The sequence below is a fragment of the Pristiophorus japonicus genome, chromosome 11 (assembly GCF_044704955.1).
Source record: "Pristiophorus japonicus isolate sPriJap1 chromosome 11, sPriJap1.hap1, whole genome shotgun sequence".
Classification (NCBI taxonomy): domain Eukaryota; kingdom Metazoa; phylum Chordata; class Chondrichthyes; family Pristiophoridae; genus Pristiophorus; species Pristiophorus japonicus.
In genome coordinates, this window is record NC_091987.1 from 63169247 (window position 1) to 63191073 (window position 21827).

Below are 21827 nucleotides of genomic sequence, written 5' to 3' on the forward strand. Positions count from 1 at the left end.
GCCACAGGTTGCATCATATACAGGATGAGTGGCTTTAAGGTTAACATGGTCGTCTGGACTGGTTTTGATCACCTGAGGAGGTCGGAGAGGAATTTTCCAGCATATTTTTTCTTTTATTTATTGGCCCAGGGTTTTTCTCTGCTTTTTTGCCTCTCCCAGGAGATTGCATGGCTGCAGGGCTCGGGAAAGGGGAGGGGATTTATTTGGGTGGGGTGGTGTTGGTGATAGGAAGTATCGAGTCAGTTTAGGAACTACCATCATGAGTGTGGGGCAGGCTTGATGGACTGGTGGCTCTTTTCCTGCTCATCATTTTCATAAATTCATATAAGAAACGTAAAAGAATCACTAACCTGAGTTTATGATGCATTTTATGTTGATCACTGTTATGTTACATTTTTAAGCATTGTCAATTGCCCACTTATGCACTGCTGCAATGGTGTGGGTGGAGGCAAACTGGGGTCCCAAACTATTTACGCTCTATATTAATGACTTGGATGAAGGGACCGAGTGTAATGGAGCCAAGTTTGTTGATGATACACAGATGGGTGGGAAAGCAAGTTGTGAGGAGGACACAAAAAATCTGCAAAAGGATAGAGACAGGCTAAGTGAGTGGGCAAACATTTGGCAGATGGAATATAATGTGGGAAAATGTGAGGTTATCCACTTTGGCAGAAAAAATAGAAAAGCAAATTCTAATTTAAATGGAGAAAAAATGCAAAGTGCTGCAGTGCAGAGGGACCTGGGGGCCCTTGTGCATAAAACACAAAAAGTGAGTATGTGTAGATAACAGCAAGATCAGGAAGGTAAATGGAATGTTGGCCTTTATTGCAAGGTGGATAGAGTATAAAAGCAGAGAAGTCCTGCTACAACTGTACAGGGTATTGGTAAGGCCATACCTGGAGTATTGCGTGCAGTTTTGGTCTCCGTATTTAAGGAGGGATATACTTACATTGGAGGCAGTTCAGAGAAGGTTCACTAGGTTGATTCCGGAGATGAGGGGGTTGACTTATTGAGAAGGTTGGGCCTATACTCATTGGAATTCAGAAGAATGAGAGTTGATCTTATTGGTAATGAAGGGGCTCGACAAGGTGGATGCAGAGAGGATATTTTCACTTATAGGGGAAATTAAAACTAGGGGACATAGTCTTAGAATAAGGGGCCAGCCATTTAAAACTGAGATGAGTTTAAATTTCTTCTCTGAAGGTTGTAAATCTATGGAATTTTCTGCCCCAGAGAGCTGTAGAGGCTGGGTCATTGAATATATTTAAGGCGGAGGTAGACAGATTTTTGAGTGATAAGGGAGGAAAAGGTTATGGGGAGCGGGCAGGGAAGTGGAGCTGAGTCCATGATCAGATCAGCCATGATCTTATTAAATGGCGGAGCAGGCTCGAGGGGCTAAATAGACTACTCCTGCTCCTATTTCTTATTTTCTTATGTGAATGCGGGGTGGAGTGTGGTTGGAGGTAGGGTGGGGTGTGGCTGGAGGGTGGGGTGTAGGTAGAGTGTAGGGTGGGGTGTGATAAAAGAAACATAGAAAATAAGTGCAGGAGTAGGCCATTCGGCCCTTCGAGCTTGCAATAAGATCATGGCTGATCATTCACCTCAGTACCCCTTTCCTGCTTTCTCTTCATATCCCTTGATCTCCTCAGCTGTAAGGGCCATATCTAACTCCCTCTTGAATATATCCAATGAACTGGCATCAACAACTTTCTGTGGTAGAGAATTCCACAGGTTAACAACTCTCTGAGTGAAGAAGTTTCTCCTCATCTCGGTCCTAAATGGCTTACCCCTTATCCTTAGACTGTGACCCCTGGTTCTGGACTTCCCCAACATCGGGAACATTCTTCCTGCATCTAACCTGTCCAGTCCCATCAGAATTTTATATGTTTCTATGAGATCCCCTCTCATCCTTCTAAACTCCAGTGAATACAGGCCCAGTCAATCCAGTCTCTCCTCATATGTCAGTCCTACCATCCCGGGAATCAGTCTGGTGAATCTTCGCTGCACTCCCTCAATAGCAAGAATATCCTTCCTCAGATTAGGAGACCAAAACTGAACACAATATTCCAGGTGAGACCTCACCAAGGCCCTGTACAACTGCAGTAAGACCTCCCTGCTCTTATACTCAAATCCCCTAGCTATGAAAGCCAACATACCATTTGCCTTCTTCACCGTCTGCTGTACCTGCATGTCAACTTTCAATGACTGGTGCACCATGACACCCAGGTCTCGTTGCACCTCCCTTTTCCTAATCTATCACCATTCAGATAATATTCTGCCTTCATGTTTTTGCCCCCAAAGTGGATAACCTCACAATTTATCCACATTATAGTGCATCTGCCATGCATTTGCCCACTCACCTAACCTGTCCAAGTCACCCTGCAGCCTCTTAGCATCCTCCTCACAGCTCACATCACCACCCAGCTCAGTGTCATCTGCAAACTTGGAGATATTACACTCAATTCCTTCATCCAAATCATTGATGTGTATTGTAAATAGCTGGGGTCCCAGCACTGAGCCCTGCAGCACCCCACTAGTCACTGCCTGCCATTCTGAAAAGGGCACATTTATCCCGATTCTCTGCTTCCTGTCTGCCAACCAGTTTTATATCCACGTCAATACATTGCACACCAATCTCTTATGTGGGACCCTGTCAAAAGCCTTTTGAAAGTCCAAATACACCACATCCACTGGTTCTCCCTTAGCCACTCTACTAGTTACATCCTCAAAAAATTCCAGAAGATTTGTCAAGCATGATTTCCCTTTTGTAAATCCATGCTGACTTGGACCGATCCGGTCACTGCTTTCCAAATGCGCTGCTATTTCATCTTTAATAATTGATTCCAACATTTTCCCCACTACTGATGTCTGGCTAACCGGTCTATAATTCCCCATTTTCTCTCCCTCCTTTTTTAAAAAGTGGTATTACATTAGCTACCCTCCAGTCCATAGGAATTGATTCAGAGTCGATAGATAGTTGGAAAATGATCACCAATGCATCCACTATTTCTAGGGCCATTTCCTTAAGTACACTGGGATGCAGACTATCAGGTTCTGGGGATTTATCGGCCTTCAATCCCATCAATTTCCCTAACACAATTTCCTGACTAATAAGGATATCCTTCAGTTCCTCCTCGCTAGACCCTCGGTCCCCGAGTATTTCCAGAAGGTTATTTGTGTTTTCCTTCGTGAAGACAGAACCAAAGTATTTGTTCAATTGGTCTGCCATTGGATGGAGGGTAGGGTGGAGTGTGGATGGAGGGTATGGTGGGGGTGGGGTGTGGATGGAGGGGGGGTGTGGATGGAGGGTAGGGTGGGGTGTGAATGGAGGGTATGGTGGGGTGTGAATGGAGGGTGGGGTGGGGTGTGGATGGAGGGTGGGGTGGGGTGTGGATGGAGGGTGGGGTGGGGTGTGGATGGAGGGTGGGGTGGGGTGTGGATGGAGGGTGGGGTGGGGGTGTGAATGGAGGGTGGGGTGGGGGTGTGAATGGAGGGTAGGTTGTGGATGGAGGATATGGTGGGGGTGGGGTATGGATGGAGGGTAGGGGAGGGTGGGGTGTGAATGGAGGGTAGGTTGTGGATGGAGGATATGGTGGGGGTGGGTTGTGGGTGGAGGGTATGGTGGTGGTGGTATGTCAACACCTGGATAACTGGTTCTCAGGAGTTACTTGGACAGATAAGAACATAAGCAATAAGAGCACGAGTCGGCCATATGTCCCTTCGAGTCTCTTCCACCATTCAATAAGGTCATGGCTGACCTTCTAGAGTAACACCACTTTCCTGGCCTACTCCATATCCCTTCACCCCCTTGCTGCCCAAAAAACTATCGATCTCAGTTTGAATATACTCAATGACTCAGCATCCACAGGCCTCTGGAGTAGAGAATGCCAAAGATTCACAACCCTCTAAGTGAATAAATTTCTCCTCATCTCAGTCCTAAATGGCCAACCCCTAGTTCTAGACTCTCCAGCCAGGGGAAACAACCTCTCAGCATCTACCCTGTGAAGCCCTCTCCACCCCCCCGACTCTCCACCCTCCCGACTCTTCCCCCACCGCCCCCCCCCCCCCCCCACCGTTGTCTCCCTCCGACTCTCTCCCTCCGACCTCCAGCTCTCCCCGCCCCCGCGCCAACTCTCCCATCCCCGGCTGGAGTGGGGCTGAGAGCGGTGGGCCTGCGGGGGGCTGGAGGAGAGTGAGAGAGGGACCGGGGGAGAGTGAGAGAGGGGCCGGGGGAGAGTGAGAGAGGGGCCGGGGGAGAGTGAGAGAATCAAACAGGTAGAGGGGGGAGAGGATCGGAGGGGAGAGAGGGAACTCAGGGAAGACGGATCACGTTCTTCCAACCCCCTAGAAGGGTCATCGTTGGAGTGGATGATATCCAGAAGTCACGACACCGTCACTATTCACTTCATATCCAATAAACCTGTTCACAATCTGTACGGCGGGGGAGAAAGGATGTACTTGCGCTGGGGTAAGGTACTTTGGCTGGGGGAGGGATGCACTTGGACTGGGCTATGGGACTTTGGCTGGCCCTTGCTGTCTTCTGGGGAGCTCTGTCCTCTGTCACTTCAGGAAATCAAAGTGGATGAAGTGACAATTTACAAAGTCAGTGAGACCTTGGGATGGGTGGTTCCAGCTACACATTCCTGTGAAACTTCAGGGGTGTGGCTTATCCTCCAAGGGGACCAATCATAGACAAAGGGTGGAGCATAGTGGCCATTTTTGTAGTATAAATAAGCACATCCATAATTGCATGAAAACTTCCTTACTCATATTCGAACCCCCTTGCAATAAATGCTAACATACCATTTGCCTTCCTAATTGCTTGCTGTACCTTCATGTTAACTTTCTGTGATCTGTGTTCAAGGACACCCAGGTCCCTCTGAATACCAACATTTACTAGTCTCTCACCTTTATACAAAAAATACTGCTTTTTCATTCTTCCTACCAAAGTGGATAATTTCACACTTCCTCACCTTCTTGCCCAATAATTTAACCAGTCTATATCCCTTTGCAGCTTCTTTGCGTCCTCCTCACAGCTTACTTTACCACCTAGCTTTGTATCATCAGAAAACTTGGATATATTACACTCAATTCATTCATCTAAGTCATTGATATAGATTATAAATAGCTGAGGCCCAAGCACTGATTTTTACCGCACTCCATTAGTTACACTCTGCCATCCTGAAAATGACCCGTTTATTCTTACTCTCTGTTTTCTGTCCGTTAACCAATCCTCAATCCATGCTAATATATTATCCCACTGCCATGAGCCCTAATCTTGTGTAACAACCTTGGCATGTATTCAACTATCATTGTAACCCATGTATAAGCTGACCTAAGTTGTACACCTTGAGAACATTGACCACAAGGGGGTGAACTTGTGGGATACGCTCCTCACCTGGACTTTCAGGTATAAAAGGGGAAGCTCCACCCATCTTCATCACTTGAGGTCTTGGTAATAAAGGTAACTGGTCACAGAGTGACCTTCTCTCATGTATAGGCCTCGTGTGCATTTATACTGTATAGTAAGGACATATCATTGGCGACGAGAAACTGGGATTTAAACCACGCGAGCATGGCCACTAGCAGCACAGAAGAGAGGTATTGTGTTGGTGATGATTGGGATGACTTTATTGAGAGACTACAGCAAATATTTGTCACTAAGGAATGGTTGGGACAGGATTCAGCTGACAAATGCAGGGCTCATCTCCTGATGGTTTGTGGATCCTGAACGTACTCCCTGATGTGGACCGTCTAGTGGCAGAGAAGCCGCCGGACAAGACGTTTGAAGAGCTCAGTAAGTTGATCAGGGAACACCTTAAACCGGCAAGCAGCATGCACATGGCGAGACACCGGTTTTACATGCACCGGCGGCGAGAAGGGCAAAGCGTTCCAGATTTCATGGCAGCTCTCCGGCGACTGGCGAGCCTATGTAAGTTCACAGATGCATGCAGAGCGGAGATGCTGCGAGACTTTTTTATTGAGGGCATCGGGCATGCTGAGGTTTTCAGGAAACTGATTGAGACCAAAGACTTGGCCTTGGAAGCGGCGGCTCTGATAGCCCAGACATTTATCTCAGGAGGAAGAGACCAGAATGGTGTATGACAAAAATCTTAGCTCAAATGCGGCAAACGACCAGGGAGTCAACATTGTTAACGCGGCACACGGTTCTCTAGGCAGACAAGGGCAATCGGATATACCCCAGCATGTAGTCGAACCCAAAGGGGGAATTCAACAGAGACAATGGCTAGCTGAACGGCGATTCAGGCCATCGCAATGGACAATGCGGCTAGTTAATGGTGCGCTTAAGGACAGTTACAGAGACAGTCAGAGACAATCGACTGATAATGGACCTTTTGTTTCCAACAACGAGGACTCCAGCTCATGCTGGAGGTGTGGAGGCAAACACCCAGCTAGAGCTTGCAGTGATCAGCAATATACCTGCAGAAACTGCAACGTCAGCGGTCACTTGGCGCGTATGTGCAGGAAGCCTGCAGCCAGGTTGATGTACGAGGAGGATGGGCCCAATGTAAGCCCGATGAGGCCAAATGAATACTGGGGGAAATCGCTGGAACAGTTCGAAAGGTTGTGGGTGTCCAAGGCCAGGAGGCCAAAATTATTGGCGACTGACGCACAGCTACGGACATATACAAAGGAGATCATTCCGGTGCTAGGCAGTCGTGACCCACAAAGATTCAGAGAACAGGTTGCCACTCTGGATTGTCCCGGGGGATGGTTCCGCACTACTGGGGGGGAGTTGGCTTGCTGTCATGAACTGGAAATGGGGCGATGTCAATGCAATTTCTTCTGTGGAGCGACTATCATGCTCACAGGTCCTGGACAAATTTGGCTCATTATTTCAACCCGGCATCGGCACTTTCATGGGGGCCAAGGTACTGATTCACATAAACCCGGACGCCAGGCCAGTACACCATAAGGCCAGAGCGGTGTCGTACCTGATGCGGGAAAAGATAGAAGGCGAATTGGACCGCCTGCTAAGGGAAGGCATCATCTCGCCAGTCGAATTCAGTGACTGGGCGAGCCCGATCGTGCCGAAGGCGGATGAGTCGGTCAGGATATGTGGTGATTACAAGGCCACCATCGATCGGGTGTCACTCCAAGACCAGTATCCGCTACCGAGAGCGGAGGGCCTCTTTGCGACGCTGTCCGGTGGCAAACTTTTTTCAAAATTGGACCTGACCTCAGCTTACATGACCCAGGAGCTGGCGAGTGAGTCGAAGAAGCTGACCACCATCACGACACACAATGGATTGTTTGAGTATAACAGATGACCGTTCGGGATTCGTTCGGCCGCCACGATCTTTCAGCGAAATATGGAAAGCCTCCTCAAGTCGATTCCAAGTACGGTGGTTTTTCAAAACGACATCCTCATCACGGATCGCGATACTGAAGAACACCTCCACAACCTGGAGGAGGTGCTACGCAGACTGGACCGGGTAGGGCTGCGACTGAAAAAGGCGAAGTGCGTCGTCTTAGCTCCAGAGGTAGAATTTCTGGAGGGGAGGGTAGCAGCAGACGGGATCAGACCCACTGCGTCCAAGACGGAATTGATCCAGAGAGCACCCAGACCTCAGATGGAGCTGCGTTCGTTCCTGAACTATTTTGGTAACTTTCTTCCCAAATTGAGCGCGCTGTTAGAGCCGCTACACGTGCTCCTATGCAAAGGTCACGATTGGGTCTGGGGAGACTGCCAGGAAAGGACTTTTGATACAGCACGCAACTTGTTATGCTCCAACAAAGTGTTAACGTTCCTATGGGGTTGGGTGTGTGTTGCAGCATGTGAATGCCAATGGTCAGTTACAGCCGGTAGCTTATGCCTCCAGAAGTCTGTCCCAGGCAGAAAGGGGCTACGGGATGGTAGAAAAGGAAGCGCTAGCATGTTTATATGCAGCAAAAAAAATGCACCAATACCTGTTTGGCAGGAAATTTGAGCTGGAGACAGATCACAAACCTCTAACGTCCCTTTTGGCTGACAACAAGGCCATAAATGCGAATGCATCAGCCCACATACAGAGGTGGGCACTTACGTTAGCCGCCTATGACTATACAATTCGGCACAGACCGGGCACTGAAAACTGTGCCAATGCACTCAGCAGGCTCCCACTAGCCACCACTGAGGGGACAACTGAGCATGATACTGAGATGATCATGGCTGTCGAAGCTTTTGAAAGCAAAGGCTCACCTTTGACAGCCCGTCAGATTAAAGACCCGCTACTGTCTTTAGTTAAGAAATGTGTCCTGAATGGGGACTGGGCAGCCACGTATGGGGCATGCCCTGAGGAATTTAAACCGTTTCATAGGCGCAAAGATGAACTCTCAATTCAGGCCGATTGCTTACTGTGGGGAAACCGAGTAGTCATGCCCCAGATGGGCAGAGAGGTGTTTATCAGAGAACTTCACAATGAGCACCCGGGCATTGTCACGATAAAGGCAATTGCCAGGTCACACGTTTGGTGGCCAGGGATAGATGCAGACCTGGAACTTTGTGTTCGCAGGTGCAACACATGTGCTCAGCTGGGCAACGCACCCAGGGAAGCCCCCCTTAGCCCCTGGTCCTGGCCCGCCAAGCCATGGTCATGCATTCATGTGGACTACGCAGGTCCTTTCATGGGAAAAATGTTTTTGGTTGTAGTAGACGCCTACTCCAAATGGATTGAGTGTGACATTTTAAATTCAAGCACATCCTCTGCCACGGTAGAAAGTCTACGACAATGTTTGCCACCCATGGTCTACCGGATGTCTTGGTCAGCGACAATGACCTGTGCTTCACAAACACTGAATTCCAGGACTTCATGGCAGGCAATGGAATCAATCATGTCAGAATGGCACCGTTCAAGCCGGCCTCAAACGGCCAGGCGGAACGAGCAGTGCAGATAATCAAACGGGGATGCTCAGAATCAAAGGGGGTTCCCTACAAAGCCGCTTATCACGCCTCCTGTTGGCCAATAGATCCCCACCACACTCGCTCACAGGGGTTCCACCCTCAGAGCTGCTAATGAAAAGGACGCTCAAAACCAGGTTATCCCTTATACACCCCACCCTGAAAGAAATTGTTGAGAGCAGGCGTCAGTCACAACGTGACTATCATGACAGGAATGCGAGGGCACGATGTATTGATGTCAATGACCCTGTTTTTGTCCTTAATTACGCTGCAGGGCCCAAATGGCTTGCAGGCACTGTGATTGCCAAAGAGGGGAATAGGGTTTTGGTAGTTAAACTTACCAATGGACAAATCTGCCACAAACACATGGATCAAACTAAAAGGAGGTTCAGCAACCCCATAGAAGATGCAGAGGAAGAACACAACGTAGCGTATACTTCACCACAGGTGCCCGAACACTGGAACCAAGTGGAGGAGAGCCCAGTCACTGTGGGCAGTCCGGACAGGCCTGAGGCACCACAAACAGCAGACACTCAGGCCAGCGCCCAACAACCGGAGCCCCAACTCAGGCGCTCTACAAGGGAGCGTAAACCACCAGAGAGACTTAACCTGTGATCCCAATAAGACTTTGGGGGGAGGTGATGTCATGTATTCAACTGTCATTGTAACCCATGTATAAACTGACCTAAGTTGTGCACCGTGAGAACACTGACCACAAGGGGGATAACTTGTGGGAGACGCTCCTAACCTGGACTTTCAGGTATAAAAGGGGAAATTCCACCCACCTTCATCACTTGAGGTCTTGGTAATAAAGGTAACTGGTCACAGAGTGACCTTCTCTCAAGTATGGGCCTCGTGTGCATTTATACTGTATAGTAAGGACGTATCAAACCTCTTGAGTGGCACCTTGTTAAATGCCTTCTGAAAATCCAAATATACCACATCCACTGGTTATCCTGCTAGTTACACCCTCAAAAAACTCTAATAGACTGGTCAAACATGATTTCATAGAAACATAGAAAATAGGTGCAGGAGCAGGCCATTCAGCCCTTCTAGCCTGCACCGCCATTCAATGAGTTCATGGCTGAACATGAAACTTCAGTACCCCCTTCCTGCTTTCTCGCCATAACCCTTGATCCCCCGAGTAGTAAGGACTTCATCTAACTCCCTTTTGAATATATTTAGTGAATTGGCCTCAACTACTTTCTGTGGTAGAGAATTCCACAGGTTCACCACTCTCTGGGTGAAGAAGTTTCTCCTCATCTCGGTCCTAAATGGCTTACCCCTTATCCTCAGACTGTGACCCCTGGTTCTGGACTTCCCCAACATTGGGAACATTCTTCCTGCATCTAACCTGTCTAAACCCGTCAGAATTTTAAACGTTTCTATGAGGTCCCCTCTCATTCTTCTGAACTCCAGTGAATACAAGCCCAGTTGATCCAGTCTTTCTTGATAGGTCAGTCCCGCCATCCCGGGAATCAGTCTGGTGAATTTTCGCTGCACTCCCTCAATAGCAAGAATGTCCTTCCTCAAGTTAGGAGACCAAAACTGTACACAATACTCCAGGTGTGGCCTCACCAAGGCCCTGTACAACTGTAGCAACACCTTCCTGCCCCTGTATTCAAATCCCCTCGCTATGAAGGCCAACATGCCATTTGCTTTCTTAACCGCCTGCTGTACCTGCATGCTAACCTTCAATGACTGATGTACCATGACACCCAGGTCTCGTTGCACCTTCCCTTTTCCTAATCTGTCACCATTCAGATAATAGTCTGTCTCTCTGTTTTTACCACCAAAGTGGATAACCTCACATTTATCCACATTATACTTCATCTGCCATGCATTTGCCCACTCACCTAACCTATCCAAGTCACTCTGCAGCCTAATAGCATCCTCCTCGCAGCTCACACTGCCACCCAACTTAGTGTCATCCGCAAATTTGGAGATACTGCATTTAATCCCCTCGTCTAAATCATTAATGTACAATGTAAACAGCTGGGGCCCTTTCATAAAACCATGTTGACTCTCACTAATCACATTGTGATTTTCCAAGTTTTACCACATCCTTAATTATAGATTGCTACTGCTGATGTCAAGTTAACTAGCCTGTAGTTCCCTGTTTTCTTCATTCCCTCCTTTCTTGAACAACAGTTACATTTGCTCCCTTTCAATCCACGGGGACTGTTGTAGGGAATTCAGGAAGATCAAAACCAATGCATCCACTTATCTGCAGCCACCTCTTTTAAAACACTAGGATGTAGGCCATCAGGTTCAGGGGATTTGTCAGCTTTTAGTCCCATTAATTTCTCCAGTACTTTTTCTTTAGTAATATTAATTACTTTACTTTAAGTTCCTCACTCTCATTAGACCCTTGGTTCCCCACAATTCTTTGCATCTTAATCAAACTCAATTCCAGGGAGCCATAAAAAAATATTTTATGGAAGTAAAGAAGGCAAGGGGTAAATTCATTTCATTACTGGATGCACTGTCAGATTACCCAGTGAACAGGCAGATATCAACTTATAAATTCTTGGATATCTTGAATCATTGATTTTATTTGATAATTTTATTTCTATTTTATCTTAAAGACAAAAAATAGATTATAATATATTTTAAACAGGTTTTTTAAAAATAAATTTTGATTCCAGAGTGAAATTTGTACCTCATCAGTGAGGGACCAGTAACATTAAAAGTGAATTGTTGTTGTAAGAAGTTGTACCTGCAGCACAATGGGGTTGGTGTTGACAGACAGGGTATAGAGCAGGCGCAGTTTGTCCCGATCAGTGAAATGTCGCATCAGGACACTGCCCGAATCCCTCACTTCAGCGTAACGCCGAACAATCCGATCCAACAGCCGCTGGGATGGACATCTCAGCAATGGACTGGGGAGATTCTGTGGTTAAAAAAATGTGCAATATAGAAGAACTTGCATGAACTGTACACAGAAATGCAGCAATACTGGGTCAAAAATTGCGGATGGATGCCTCCGACCGATAAATCTTTAACGGAAATACCTGGTGGTCCCAGAGGAACGTAGACTTGCGCTCCGAGGCCTAGCTGCGCAGTCCAGCATAGGGGCCCACGTATTCCAGGAGCGTATGCATATCCAGGAATCACGTGGGCCTGGACCACCAATCACAATGTAGTATTCTCATTGATAGTAACGGGAGCTCCGAGCTCGCATTACTATTAATGAGAATACTCCTAAAATCAAATAAAACACAAACATAAATTTAAAGAAACACTTCACTTTTTAAAAATTATTACAAATTGCATTAAATTAAATGTTTGAGAAAAATTTATTTTTTTGAAATGTTTAAAAAATGTTTTAATAGTGTTAAAAATAAACTTGCCTTCATAGACAGGGTTTTCAATATAAAAATAAGTAATAACATTTTTTTTTAATATCTATTAAAACTCTTATGCTAGTAAAAGCAAGCCTTAAGCCTACTTTTACCAGGTGTAAGAGTTTGAAGGACATTCGCTGAGCAAGAGTTGGGCAAATAGTCCAAATCTCTGCCCGCGAAGGTCCTTCTCCCGGGGGTGTGTTGGAACTGTCAAAAGAAATCTTGACAGTTTGCAAGTACTGGATTTCGGCACATGCACATTGCGCTCCAAGAACCCGCACTTGCTGGGCCTGTATGGGTGCATGCTCACATCGTACATGCCCGTAGAGACGCCGATTTATGGCCCATTAACTCATCATCATCATAGGCAGTCCCTCGGAATTGAGGAAGACTTGCTTCCACTCGAAACGTGAGTTCTCAGGTGGCTGTACAGTCCAATGCGGGAATTACAGTCTCTGTCACAGGTGAGATAGACAGTGGCTGAAGGAAGGGGTGGGTGGGGAGTCTGGTTTGCCGCACGCTCCTTCCGATGTCTGCGCTTGATTTCTGCATGCTCTCGGCGACGAGACTCGAGGTGCTCAGTGCCCTCCCAGATGCTCTTCCTCCATTTTAGGCAGTCTTGGGCCAGGGATTCCCAGGTGCCAGTGAGGATGTTGCACTTTATCAAGGAGGCTTTGAGGGTGTCCTTGAAACGTTTCCTCTGCCCACCTGAGGCACCCTTGCCATGGAGGAGTTCTGAGTAGAGCGCTTGCTGAGGGAGTCTCATGTTGAGCATGCAGACGATGTGGCCCGCCCAATGGAGCTGGTCGAGCATGGTCAGTGCTTTGATGCTGGAGATGTTGGCCTGGGTGAGAACACTGATGTTGGTGCATCTATCCTCCCAATGGATTTGCAGGATCTTGTGGAGGTAACATTGATGGTACTTCTCCAGCACTTTGAGATGTCTGCTGTATATGGTCCACATCTCTGAACCATTTGGAGGACGGGTATTATTATGTCCGTAATGTACTTATGAATGATTCTACGAGGCAATGTGTTGTACTCAAACTGTAGTGACCTTGGTCCTTTATTCCAAACTCCAGAGTGAGGCACAAGCATGGTGTGCAGCCTTTTATACTGGGCCCTGCCACCAGGGCAGGAAACCCTCGGTCGCCACCAGTTGCACCCTCTAGTGGTGCCAGCATGTATATACACAGTGTAAACATTATTGATTGTACATCAGGTAAACAAGTCTCCATCTTATGCAACTACACAGAGAGTACATCCATAGTCTGCATATACAACAGGTATCACTACTGCCCCGTAGAACATAAGCTTGGTGCCAGATTTGAGGTCTTGGTCTTCAAACGACTTCAAACTCAGGCGACTGATGGCTGTGCTGGTGCACTGGAGGCATTGTTGGACCTCGTCATTGATGTCTGCCCTTTCTAATAGTAGGCTCGCTCCCAAGGTATGGAAAATGTTCCACATTGTCCAAGGCTACATCATGGATTTTGATGATCGGGGGCAGTGCTGTATGGTGGGATCAGTTTGATGGAGGATCTTTGTTTTATGGATGTTTAGCGTAAGGCCCATGCTTTCATACGCCTTGGTGAATGTGTTAACGATGGCTTGGAGTTTGGCCTCTGAGTGTGCGCAGACACAAGCGTCGTCCGCGTACTGTAGTTCGATGACAGAGGATGGGATGATCTTGGATCTAGCCTGGAGGTGGTGACGGTCGAACAGGTTCCCATTGGTTCTATAATTTAGTTCCACGCCAGCGGGGAGCTTGTTGAGAGTGAGATGGAGCATTGCAGCGAGGAAGATCGAGAAGAGCGTTGGTGCGAAGACGCAGCCCTGCTTGACCCCGGTCCAGACATGGATTGGGTCTGTGGTGGATCTGTTGGTCAGTATCATGGCTTGCATGTCATCGTGGAGCAGGCGGTGTATGGTGACAAACTTTTCGGGATAGCCGAAATGGAGGAAGACTCTCCATAGTCACTTGTGGTTGACAGTGTCAAAGGCCTTTGTGGGGTCAAAGAAGGCCATGCACAAGGGTTGATGCTGTTCCCTGCATTTCTCTTGCAGTTGTCGCGTGGTGAATATCATGTCCGTTGTACCCCTCAGTGGACGGAATCCGCATTGCTACTCTGGGAGGAGCTCTTCAGCCACAGGGAGAAGACGATTGAGGAGGATTCTTGCAATGACTTTCCCAGTGACCAGCAGCAGGTAGATTCCTCTGTAGTTACCGCAGTCGGACTTGTCCCCTTTTTTAAAGATGGTCACAATTACGGCATTTCTGAGATCTCTTGGCATGTTCTCCTCCTTCCAGATAAGAGAGATGAGGTCATGCATACGTGCCAATAGTGCTTCTCTGCCATACTTTAGTGCCTTAGCGGGGATTCTATCTGCTCCTGATGCCTCGTTGTTCTAGATCTGACAGATGGCCTTTTCTACCTCATGCAGGGTTGGGGTTTTGCTGAGATGGTGGCGGGTAGCATGCTGCAGGATAGAGTCGAGGACGCTCGCATCGAAGGCAGAGTCTCGATTAAGGAGATCTTCGAAGTGCTCCTTCCAGCGGGCCCTGACTGCCTTGGTGTCCTTAATAAGTGCCTTTCCGTTCTTGGCCAGCAGTGGGGTGGGGCCTTTGGTGCTTGGGCCATAGGTGGTCTTGACTGCGCTGAAGAAACCTCGCACGTTGTAGTTGTCGGCCAACTGCTGGATCTCCTGTGCTTTCTCCACCCACCAACTATTCTTTAGATCGCGGGTTTTTTGTTGGACCTCAGCCTTCAGCCACCTGTAGAGCTGCTTTGCTGCTCCTGAATTGGGTTGCTGCTTTAGGTTCAGAAATGCCCTGCGCTTGCGGCTTGTTAGCTCCTGGATCTCCTGGTTTCCTGGTTGAGTGACCAAGTGTCTCTTCGCAGGCACTGATTATGGAGGCCTTGAGGGCAGACAAGGCGATGTGGGCACTCTGCATCTCGGGGTCATCAAGGGTCACCAGGTTGGCAGTGAGGCGCTGGCTGTATAGGGCTCTCTTAACTGGGTCTTTGAATGCCCCAGCGTTGATTTTTCTGCGGCATTGTTTCTGTTGCTGTCTCTGTTTTGGGGCTATATTGGTTAATCATGGTCCGTAAAGTAGTCATCGGCTCCTATCATGGCGGGGGTGATGCACACGTCCTTGCGGTCCCTCGCTCGGAATTAAAAGCACTCAGCTATTCTGCAGGTCCTGATGTTAAATTCTTCCAGTTTCAATTTTGTTTGTGCTAATATTTTATAATTATACTGTACGGTCAATAGGGGGTAAAATTCTGCCCAAGGGGTGATTTTCAATTTGGCCATATATCAGGCGGATAATGCGCGAGGCATCTCCCCGATGCAATCAGCAGGAGGCCAGCTACATTTTCGTGCTCCGGCCTCATTAACATTGAATCGGCAAGCTGCTGATACTAATTGTGCCTTTTATAGGGTAACTCGCCAATAGGACATCTGATGGTGTTGATGATCTTGATGGGCCTGCAGGAATATCTTAAAGGTCAGGGGTGAAAGTGTCGGGTGTGCAGGGAAGCAGCAGTTTATAATGGCAGGGAAATTTTTTACAGTACCTACAGAAACAAGGAGATCACATGTGGAAGCCTTTAAAACTTAAAATACACAAGTGACTACAGTAAAAAGCTGTGCCAAACCTAGTTTCAGCTTTGTCTTCCTGTAGCTAAAGATCCATTTAATTACTGCTGGAAGTGGCCACATCCTGCCCATGGTTTGACCCTGATTTGCATATATTGATGAGGCCCCTAGCTTTTTCTGGCAGGAGCTCCAGCTGCTTAAATCAAGGTGGGCCCGAAAATTAAAACAAGCAGACAAACGCTGGTGCGTTGAGGGGATTAATACTCTATGCAATTTTGATCTAAGGGTTTACTTAGGAGGGGGATAATAGAGTATGAGAGGAAGCTTGTTGGGAACATAAAAACTGACTGCAAAAGCTTCTATAGATATGTGAAGAGAAAAAGATTATTGAAGACAAACGTAGGTCCCTTGCAGTCAAAATCAGGTGAATTTATAATGGGGAACAAAGAAATGGCAGACCAATTGAACAAATGGTTAGGTGAGTGGGCAAATGCATGGCAGATGCAGTATAATGTGGATAAATGTGAGGTTATCCATTTTGGGGGCAAAAACATGAAGGCAGAATATTATCTGAATGGTGACAGATTAGGAAAAGGAGAGGTGCAATGAGACCTGAGTGTCATGGTACATCAGTCATTGAAAGTTGGCATGCAGGTACAGCAGGCGATGAAAAAGGCAAATGGTATGTTGGCCTTCATAGCTAGGGGATTTGTGTATAGGAGCAAGGAGGTCTTACTGCAGTTGTACAGGGCCTTGGTGGGGCCTCACCTGGAATATTGTGTTTAGTTTTGGTCTCCTACTCTGAGGAAGGACTTTCTTGCTATTGAGGGAGTGCAGCGAAGGTTCACCAGACTGATTCCCGGGATGGCAGGACTGACGTATGAGGAGAGACTGGATCGACTGGACCTGTATTCACTGGAGTTTAGAAGAATGAGAAACAAATAAAATTATGACAGGACTGGACAGGTTAGAGGCAGGAAGAAGTCCAGAACCAGGGATCACAGTCTAAGGATAAGGGGTAAGCCATTTAGGACCGAGATGAGGAGAAACATCTTCACTCCGAGAGTTGTCAACCTATGAAATTCTCTATCACAGAAAGTTGTTGAGAGCAGTTCGTTAGATATATTCAAAAGGGAATTAGATATGGCCCTTACGGCTAAAGGGATCAAGGGGTATGGAGAGAAAGCAGGAAAGGGGTACTGAGGTGAATGATCAGCCATGATCATATTGAATGGCGGTGCAGGCTCGAAGGGTCGAATGGCCTACTCCTGCACCTATTTTCTATGTTTCTATGGTCCCGTTACTGCTGCATTTTTGGCATAAACAGGGCAGTAGCGAGAGGAATATCTCCCTCCTTAATCTGAAATGATACCGCAAGAAAATTAAATCTCAAATTCAAAGCAAGGCAACTATTTCACTTTAAAATTGATTTATCGAATAATGGGAACAGCCAGCGATTTAGTTATACATCTCTCAATTACAGTACTGTGTACTGTTTCCGTTATAAAATCATCACATCTCAGTTCCTAGAGCTTTCATGTCACATTGTCTGTTACTGCAGGTACAAAATGATAAAGTGCAATGTGCTTGACTCCCAATAATCATATTGTGGGAAATAGAACAAGTATGATGAATGGAGTAAAATTTTGTACCGAGGTGGTCCAATTCCTTGAATATGAAAGCCCAGAAATACCTTACTCTAAGTGAGTTACCTTCATCTGCTCCCCCATTAACCACTAGCCTACCACTCTGATCAGGGCCCGCAAGAGGGTACTACCCCTACATGCTTCAGTAGGATTTAACAGTGTTCTTACAATTTCTGTACATCTTAATTGTATCTCCTACTTTACACTGTATACTACGCATGGTATTCAGAAAATTCATAAGTGAAATATTTTTATTGAAACGGTTTATTTTTTTAATTAAGGTGTCCCAGTTATGACTGGTCACTTGGCGTTTCTGTAGCTCTCCTACGTGACTGGTGATTACCTGTTTTCTACAGATATGAAACAGAATGCATGATAGTTGATCATCTCAGCTTTGTGCATTTAGAAGAAATCAAGTCATATGTTCTGTACCTAGTAATCCAGTAACATACCTGAACTAGTTCAGCAGTGAGTCGATCAGCTGTCAGCCATTTCTGGAAACGTTCTGTCCCTCTCAGAACATTTTCAATGCTGCATGCAACTTTCTTTGATGCCGAGATGCAGATTTTCCGATCAGAAAGTTCATTCTGATACTTGCTTTGTAACCGAGAAATGACGACTGGCTTCCAGCTCTCAGTATCAACAGTGTAATTTGCAAAATAAGTCTTCCTGTGGCTAGGAGGGAGCCGTAAATCTGCAGACAGCCAGTTCTCAAATCTGCAAGTAGTACAGTAGTACAATTTGTATCATAGATGTGGAGAAAACAGACATGGAGTAAGAATTCCTGTACATCTTATACAATGCTTTATGATATCACAATGTTTTATTCTTTCACTGCAAGTGTATAAACTGATGACATCATAATGAAACTTTGCTGCCTTTGGTGCAGAACTCAATTGTTCTTACACAGGGCTAAGTTTCATCTTTCTAGGAAGTAGTTTTGCTTGATATGCTGAGGGAGAAATTTTAGAAAGTTATGTTTGTCAAAAGGAAGCTATACCTCGGTTTCCTCTAACAGGAAAAGTTGGGTGGGGAAGATTTCATGCTATATGAAAGGAATGGGCTTGATGGGGCCAAATTGCATTTTCTTCAATATTTTTGATATTATGTGCTCATGCATGTGAAACTTCGCCTTTCTATTCAATGGTGCACAAGGCAGGAAGATCCATGCAATATCTGCCCAAAGCAGACACCGCTGTGGCCTGTGATCAGATTGTAGGAAATGTACCTATAGTGTAATGGGCATCGTTCATTATTCCTCCCTGTTGTGAACATTTCACTGCCATTAGTATTTCTTTCTTTCTCTTTCTTTCTTTCTCTCTCTTTCTATTTCTCTCTTAATTTAAAAACCTCCTGCCCTGTGTATGTTCCCTGCACTACACATTACTGAATTTGAGAAGTAGGCAGGCAAGGAAGGTAACTTGCTCAAGGAGGTGGAATTGGTCTACGTCAGTAGCATGAAACCGGCTCATAGTGAATCAGCAGTCGGTTCACACCACAACCGATTTTCTATTCCAATGAAAATGGCTGATTCGTTATGAGCTGGTTTTGTGCTACTGGCACAGACTAAACTCACCTCCCTTGAGCAAGTTTCTTTTAGACTTCCAGCAGCACTGTTGTTCCATACGAAAGCATGGGACTTATGCTAAATATCTAAGACAAAGGCCTTCCACCAGCCTGTCCTCGCCGCACAGCACTGCCCCCCAGTCATCAAGATCCACGGCGTGGCCCTTGACAATGTGGACCATTTCCCATACCTCGGGAGCCTCTTATCAACAAAAGCAGACATTGATGAGGAGATTCAACACCGCCTCCAGGGCGCCAGTGCAGCCTTCGGCCGCCTGAGGAAAAGAGTGTTCGAAGACCAGGCCCTCAAATCTACCACCAAACTCATGATCTACAGGGCTGTAGTAATACCCGCCCTCCTGTATGGCTCAAAGGCATGGACCATGTACAGTAGACACCTCAAGTCACTGGAGATATATCACCAACGATGTTTCCTCAAGATCCTACAAATCCCCTGGGCGGACAGGCGCACCAAACATCGGCGTCCTCGTCCAGGCTAACATCCCCAGCACTGAAGCACTGACCACACTCGATCAGCTCCGCTGGGCAGGCCACATAGCTAGCATGCCAGACACGAGACTCTCAAAGCAAGTGCTCTATGCAGAGCTCCTTCACGGCAAATGAGCCAAAGGTGGGCAGTGAAAACGTTACAAGGACACCCTCAAATCCTCCCTGATAAAGTGCGACATCCCCACCAACACCTGGAGGTCCCTGGCCAAAGAACGCCCTAAATGGAGAAAGTGCATCTGGGAAGGCGCTGAGCACTTCAAGTCTCGATGCCAAGAGCGTGCAGAAATCAAGCGCAGGCAGTGGAAAGAGCGTGCGGCAAACCAGTCCCACCCACCCCTTCCCTCAACGACTATCTGTCCCACCTGTGACAGAGTCTGTGGCTCTCGTATTGGACTGTTCAGCCACCAAAGAACTCACTTCAGGAGTGGAAGCAACTCTTCCTCGATTCCGAGGGATTGCCTATGATGATGATGATGATCTTTTTATCTCATGTACATTGTGGTGTGTTGGGGAATGGGCTAAAACCGCGCAGATTTGTTGAGGAAGTAAAACAAAAACAAAATGATCCGGCAACAATTTTCATTCTAAAAGGATCAGGAAACAAATTTTCTGGCATTCATTGAATACCTTTACAGGGAGAAAAATAGATTTCTGATTTATGTTCAGTATTTATGAAATATTTCAGAACTTTTTTATTTAATAAAATTTCAGTTTCACTTATTTCAGATCAGACTGTAAACTACAAAGAACAATGGACTGATGTCCAGCCTGTGTATAGCATCAGAATAAAACATTGTTTTTCCCCTTTTATACAATCAGGTTCTCTGCTCTACCCTTGCATTTGCCCAGTACCCCACCCGACATTTCTCCCATACATTTCTCTAATCCTGGAGCAGCAGTTCAGTCCTGAACTATTGAGCAAGGGGGAGACACATAAAGGGGCTTTTCCATCTGTCAATCCCCTATTCCAAGAATGTTCCTTTTCACCTTCCAAATATTTCAGCATTTTACAATTCAAACAATTCAGCTGAAGACAATGAATTTCAAAATGCCAAAATAGGGCTGAACCTCTCCTGACAGGAAAGAGTCAAATTGTAGAGAACAGTTTCAATATTTTCCTACATCCACATCACCGCACCACACCCTGCCCTGAAATTATATGGACGTTGCCATATTTTCCATTTTCAGCATGGAAATACATTTTGAAAGGTCCAGACTTTATACTTGGGATTAGTTAATGTAATTTACAGTATTTTCAATATATTTAGCTCTCATACCTGATGGAGTTTATAGTCAGTTCATGACTGATTCTTCTGCAGTCAGTATTACCTCTAATCTCACCTGATTTCTTCATGGAAGAACTTCCTGCACAGAGATGTTCCTATACAGGCATTGCACTTGTCCAAACCCAGAAAGCTCCTACCAAAGTTGTAGACTGGTTGCAGCCTTGTTACGTTAGCAATGGCTTTAGCTGTTGTATTCAAATTTAGTGCCAAGAGTGCCAGAGACATCAAAGACAAGATGGCACAACTCCACATATCTGCCAAGTCATCCACAGAGATCTTTTAACTTTCAGCTGAAACTGCTTCATACACATGTACCAACTGTGCAGCAACAATTCTCCAGAAAGTTAAATGTAACTTCTACAAATGGCTCATGAGTATTTTTTGAGGTCGATACAAAAATAGGAGTGACGTCGCTGTCAGTCCACCAGCCTCCATTCATAAGTAGATTGTTCTTAGAGGAAGCATGGAGCAAGCTGATAATTTGGTTGCTATGGCAGTACTTCCTCACGTTCTCCAGTCCAGGAATGTGATAGGGTACAGCATCTGTTTCCCTTCTATCCACACTGCACAATAACTTCAACATACTCATCTGCTGTGGCACAGATAATGGTAGGATATCCTGGCTTTTTCACACACCTTATTTGGAGGCTTTTTCAGCAGAGCAATAACATGTCTTTGTGATATTTTTTACAGTTATGTGAACAATTAATTACTGGACTGTAGAAGGGTGAGGTAGTAGCAATTGATAATCTGACTGCTGTTTTGTCATTATTCAAAATTTGAGCTTTCTTGCCTTGATTGGGAAAATCAAATACCCAGTGGATCATAATGAGTTTCAGAACCAAAGAAATACAATTTTTGAAGAACAACTGGCTACAGCTGATAGTAGAGGTGTGACAATGGATAGTTATTGTCCAGCTTTTCTTGAAGGGTCTGGGAGAAATTATGCAGCACTTCCCTACAGAAA

At 46.3% G+C, this 21827-nt stretch overlaps 1 protein-coding gene across 1 annotated transcript in view; it reads right to left on the bottom strand.

Moving 5' to 3' along the window:
* Positions 1–21309, bottom strand: part of dipk2b (divergent protein kinase domain 2B) — a 33053-nt gene extending 11744 nt beyond the window's left edge. The window contains exons 1-3 of the mRNA XM_070893445.1: positions 20916–21309; positions 17951–18215; positions 11622–11795 (exon numbers count right to left, since the gene is read on the bottom strand). Coding sequence (XP_070749546.1) covers positions 11622–11795; positions 17951–18215; positions 20916–21112 — 636 coding nt within the window. The 5' untranslated portion in view covers positions 21113–21309. The remainder of the gene's footprint in view (positions 1–11621; positions 11796–17950; positions 18216–20915) is intronic.
* Positions 21310–21827: the final 518 nt, after the last annotated feature.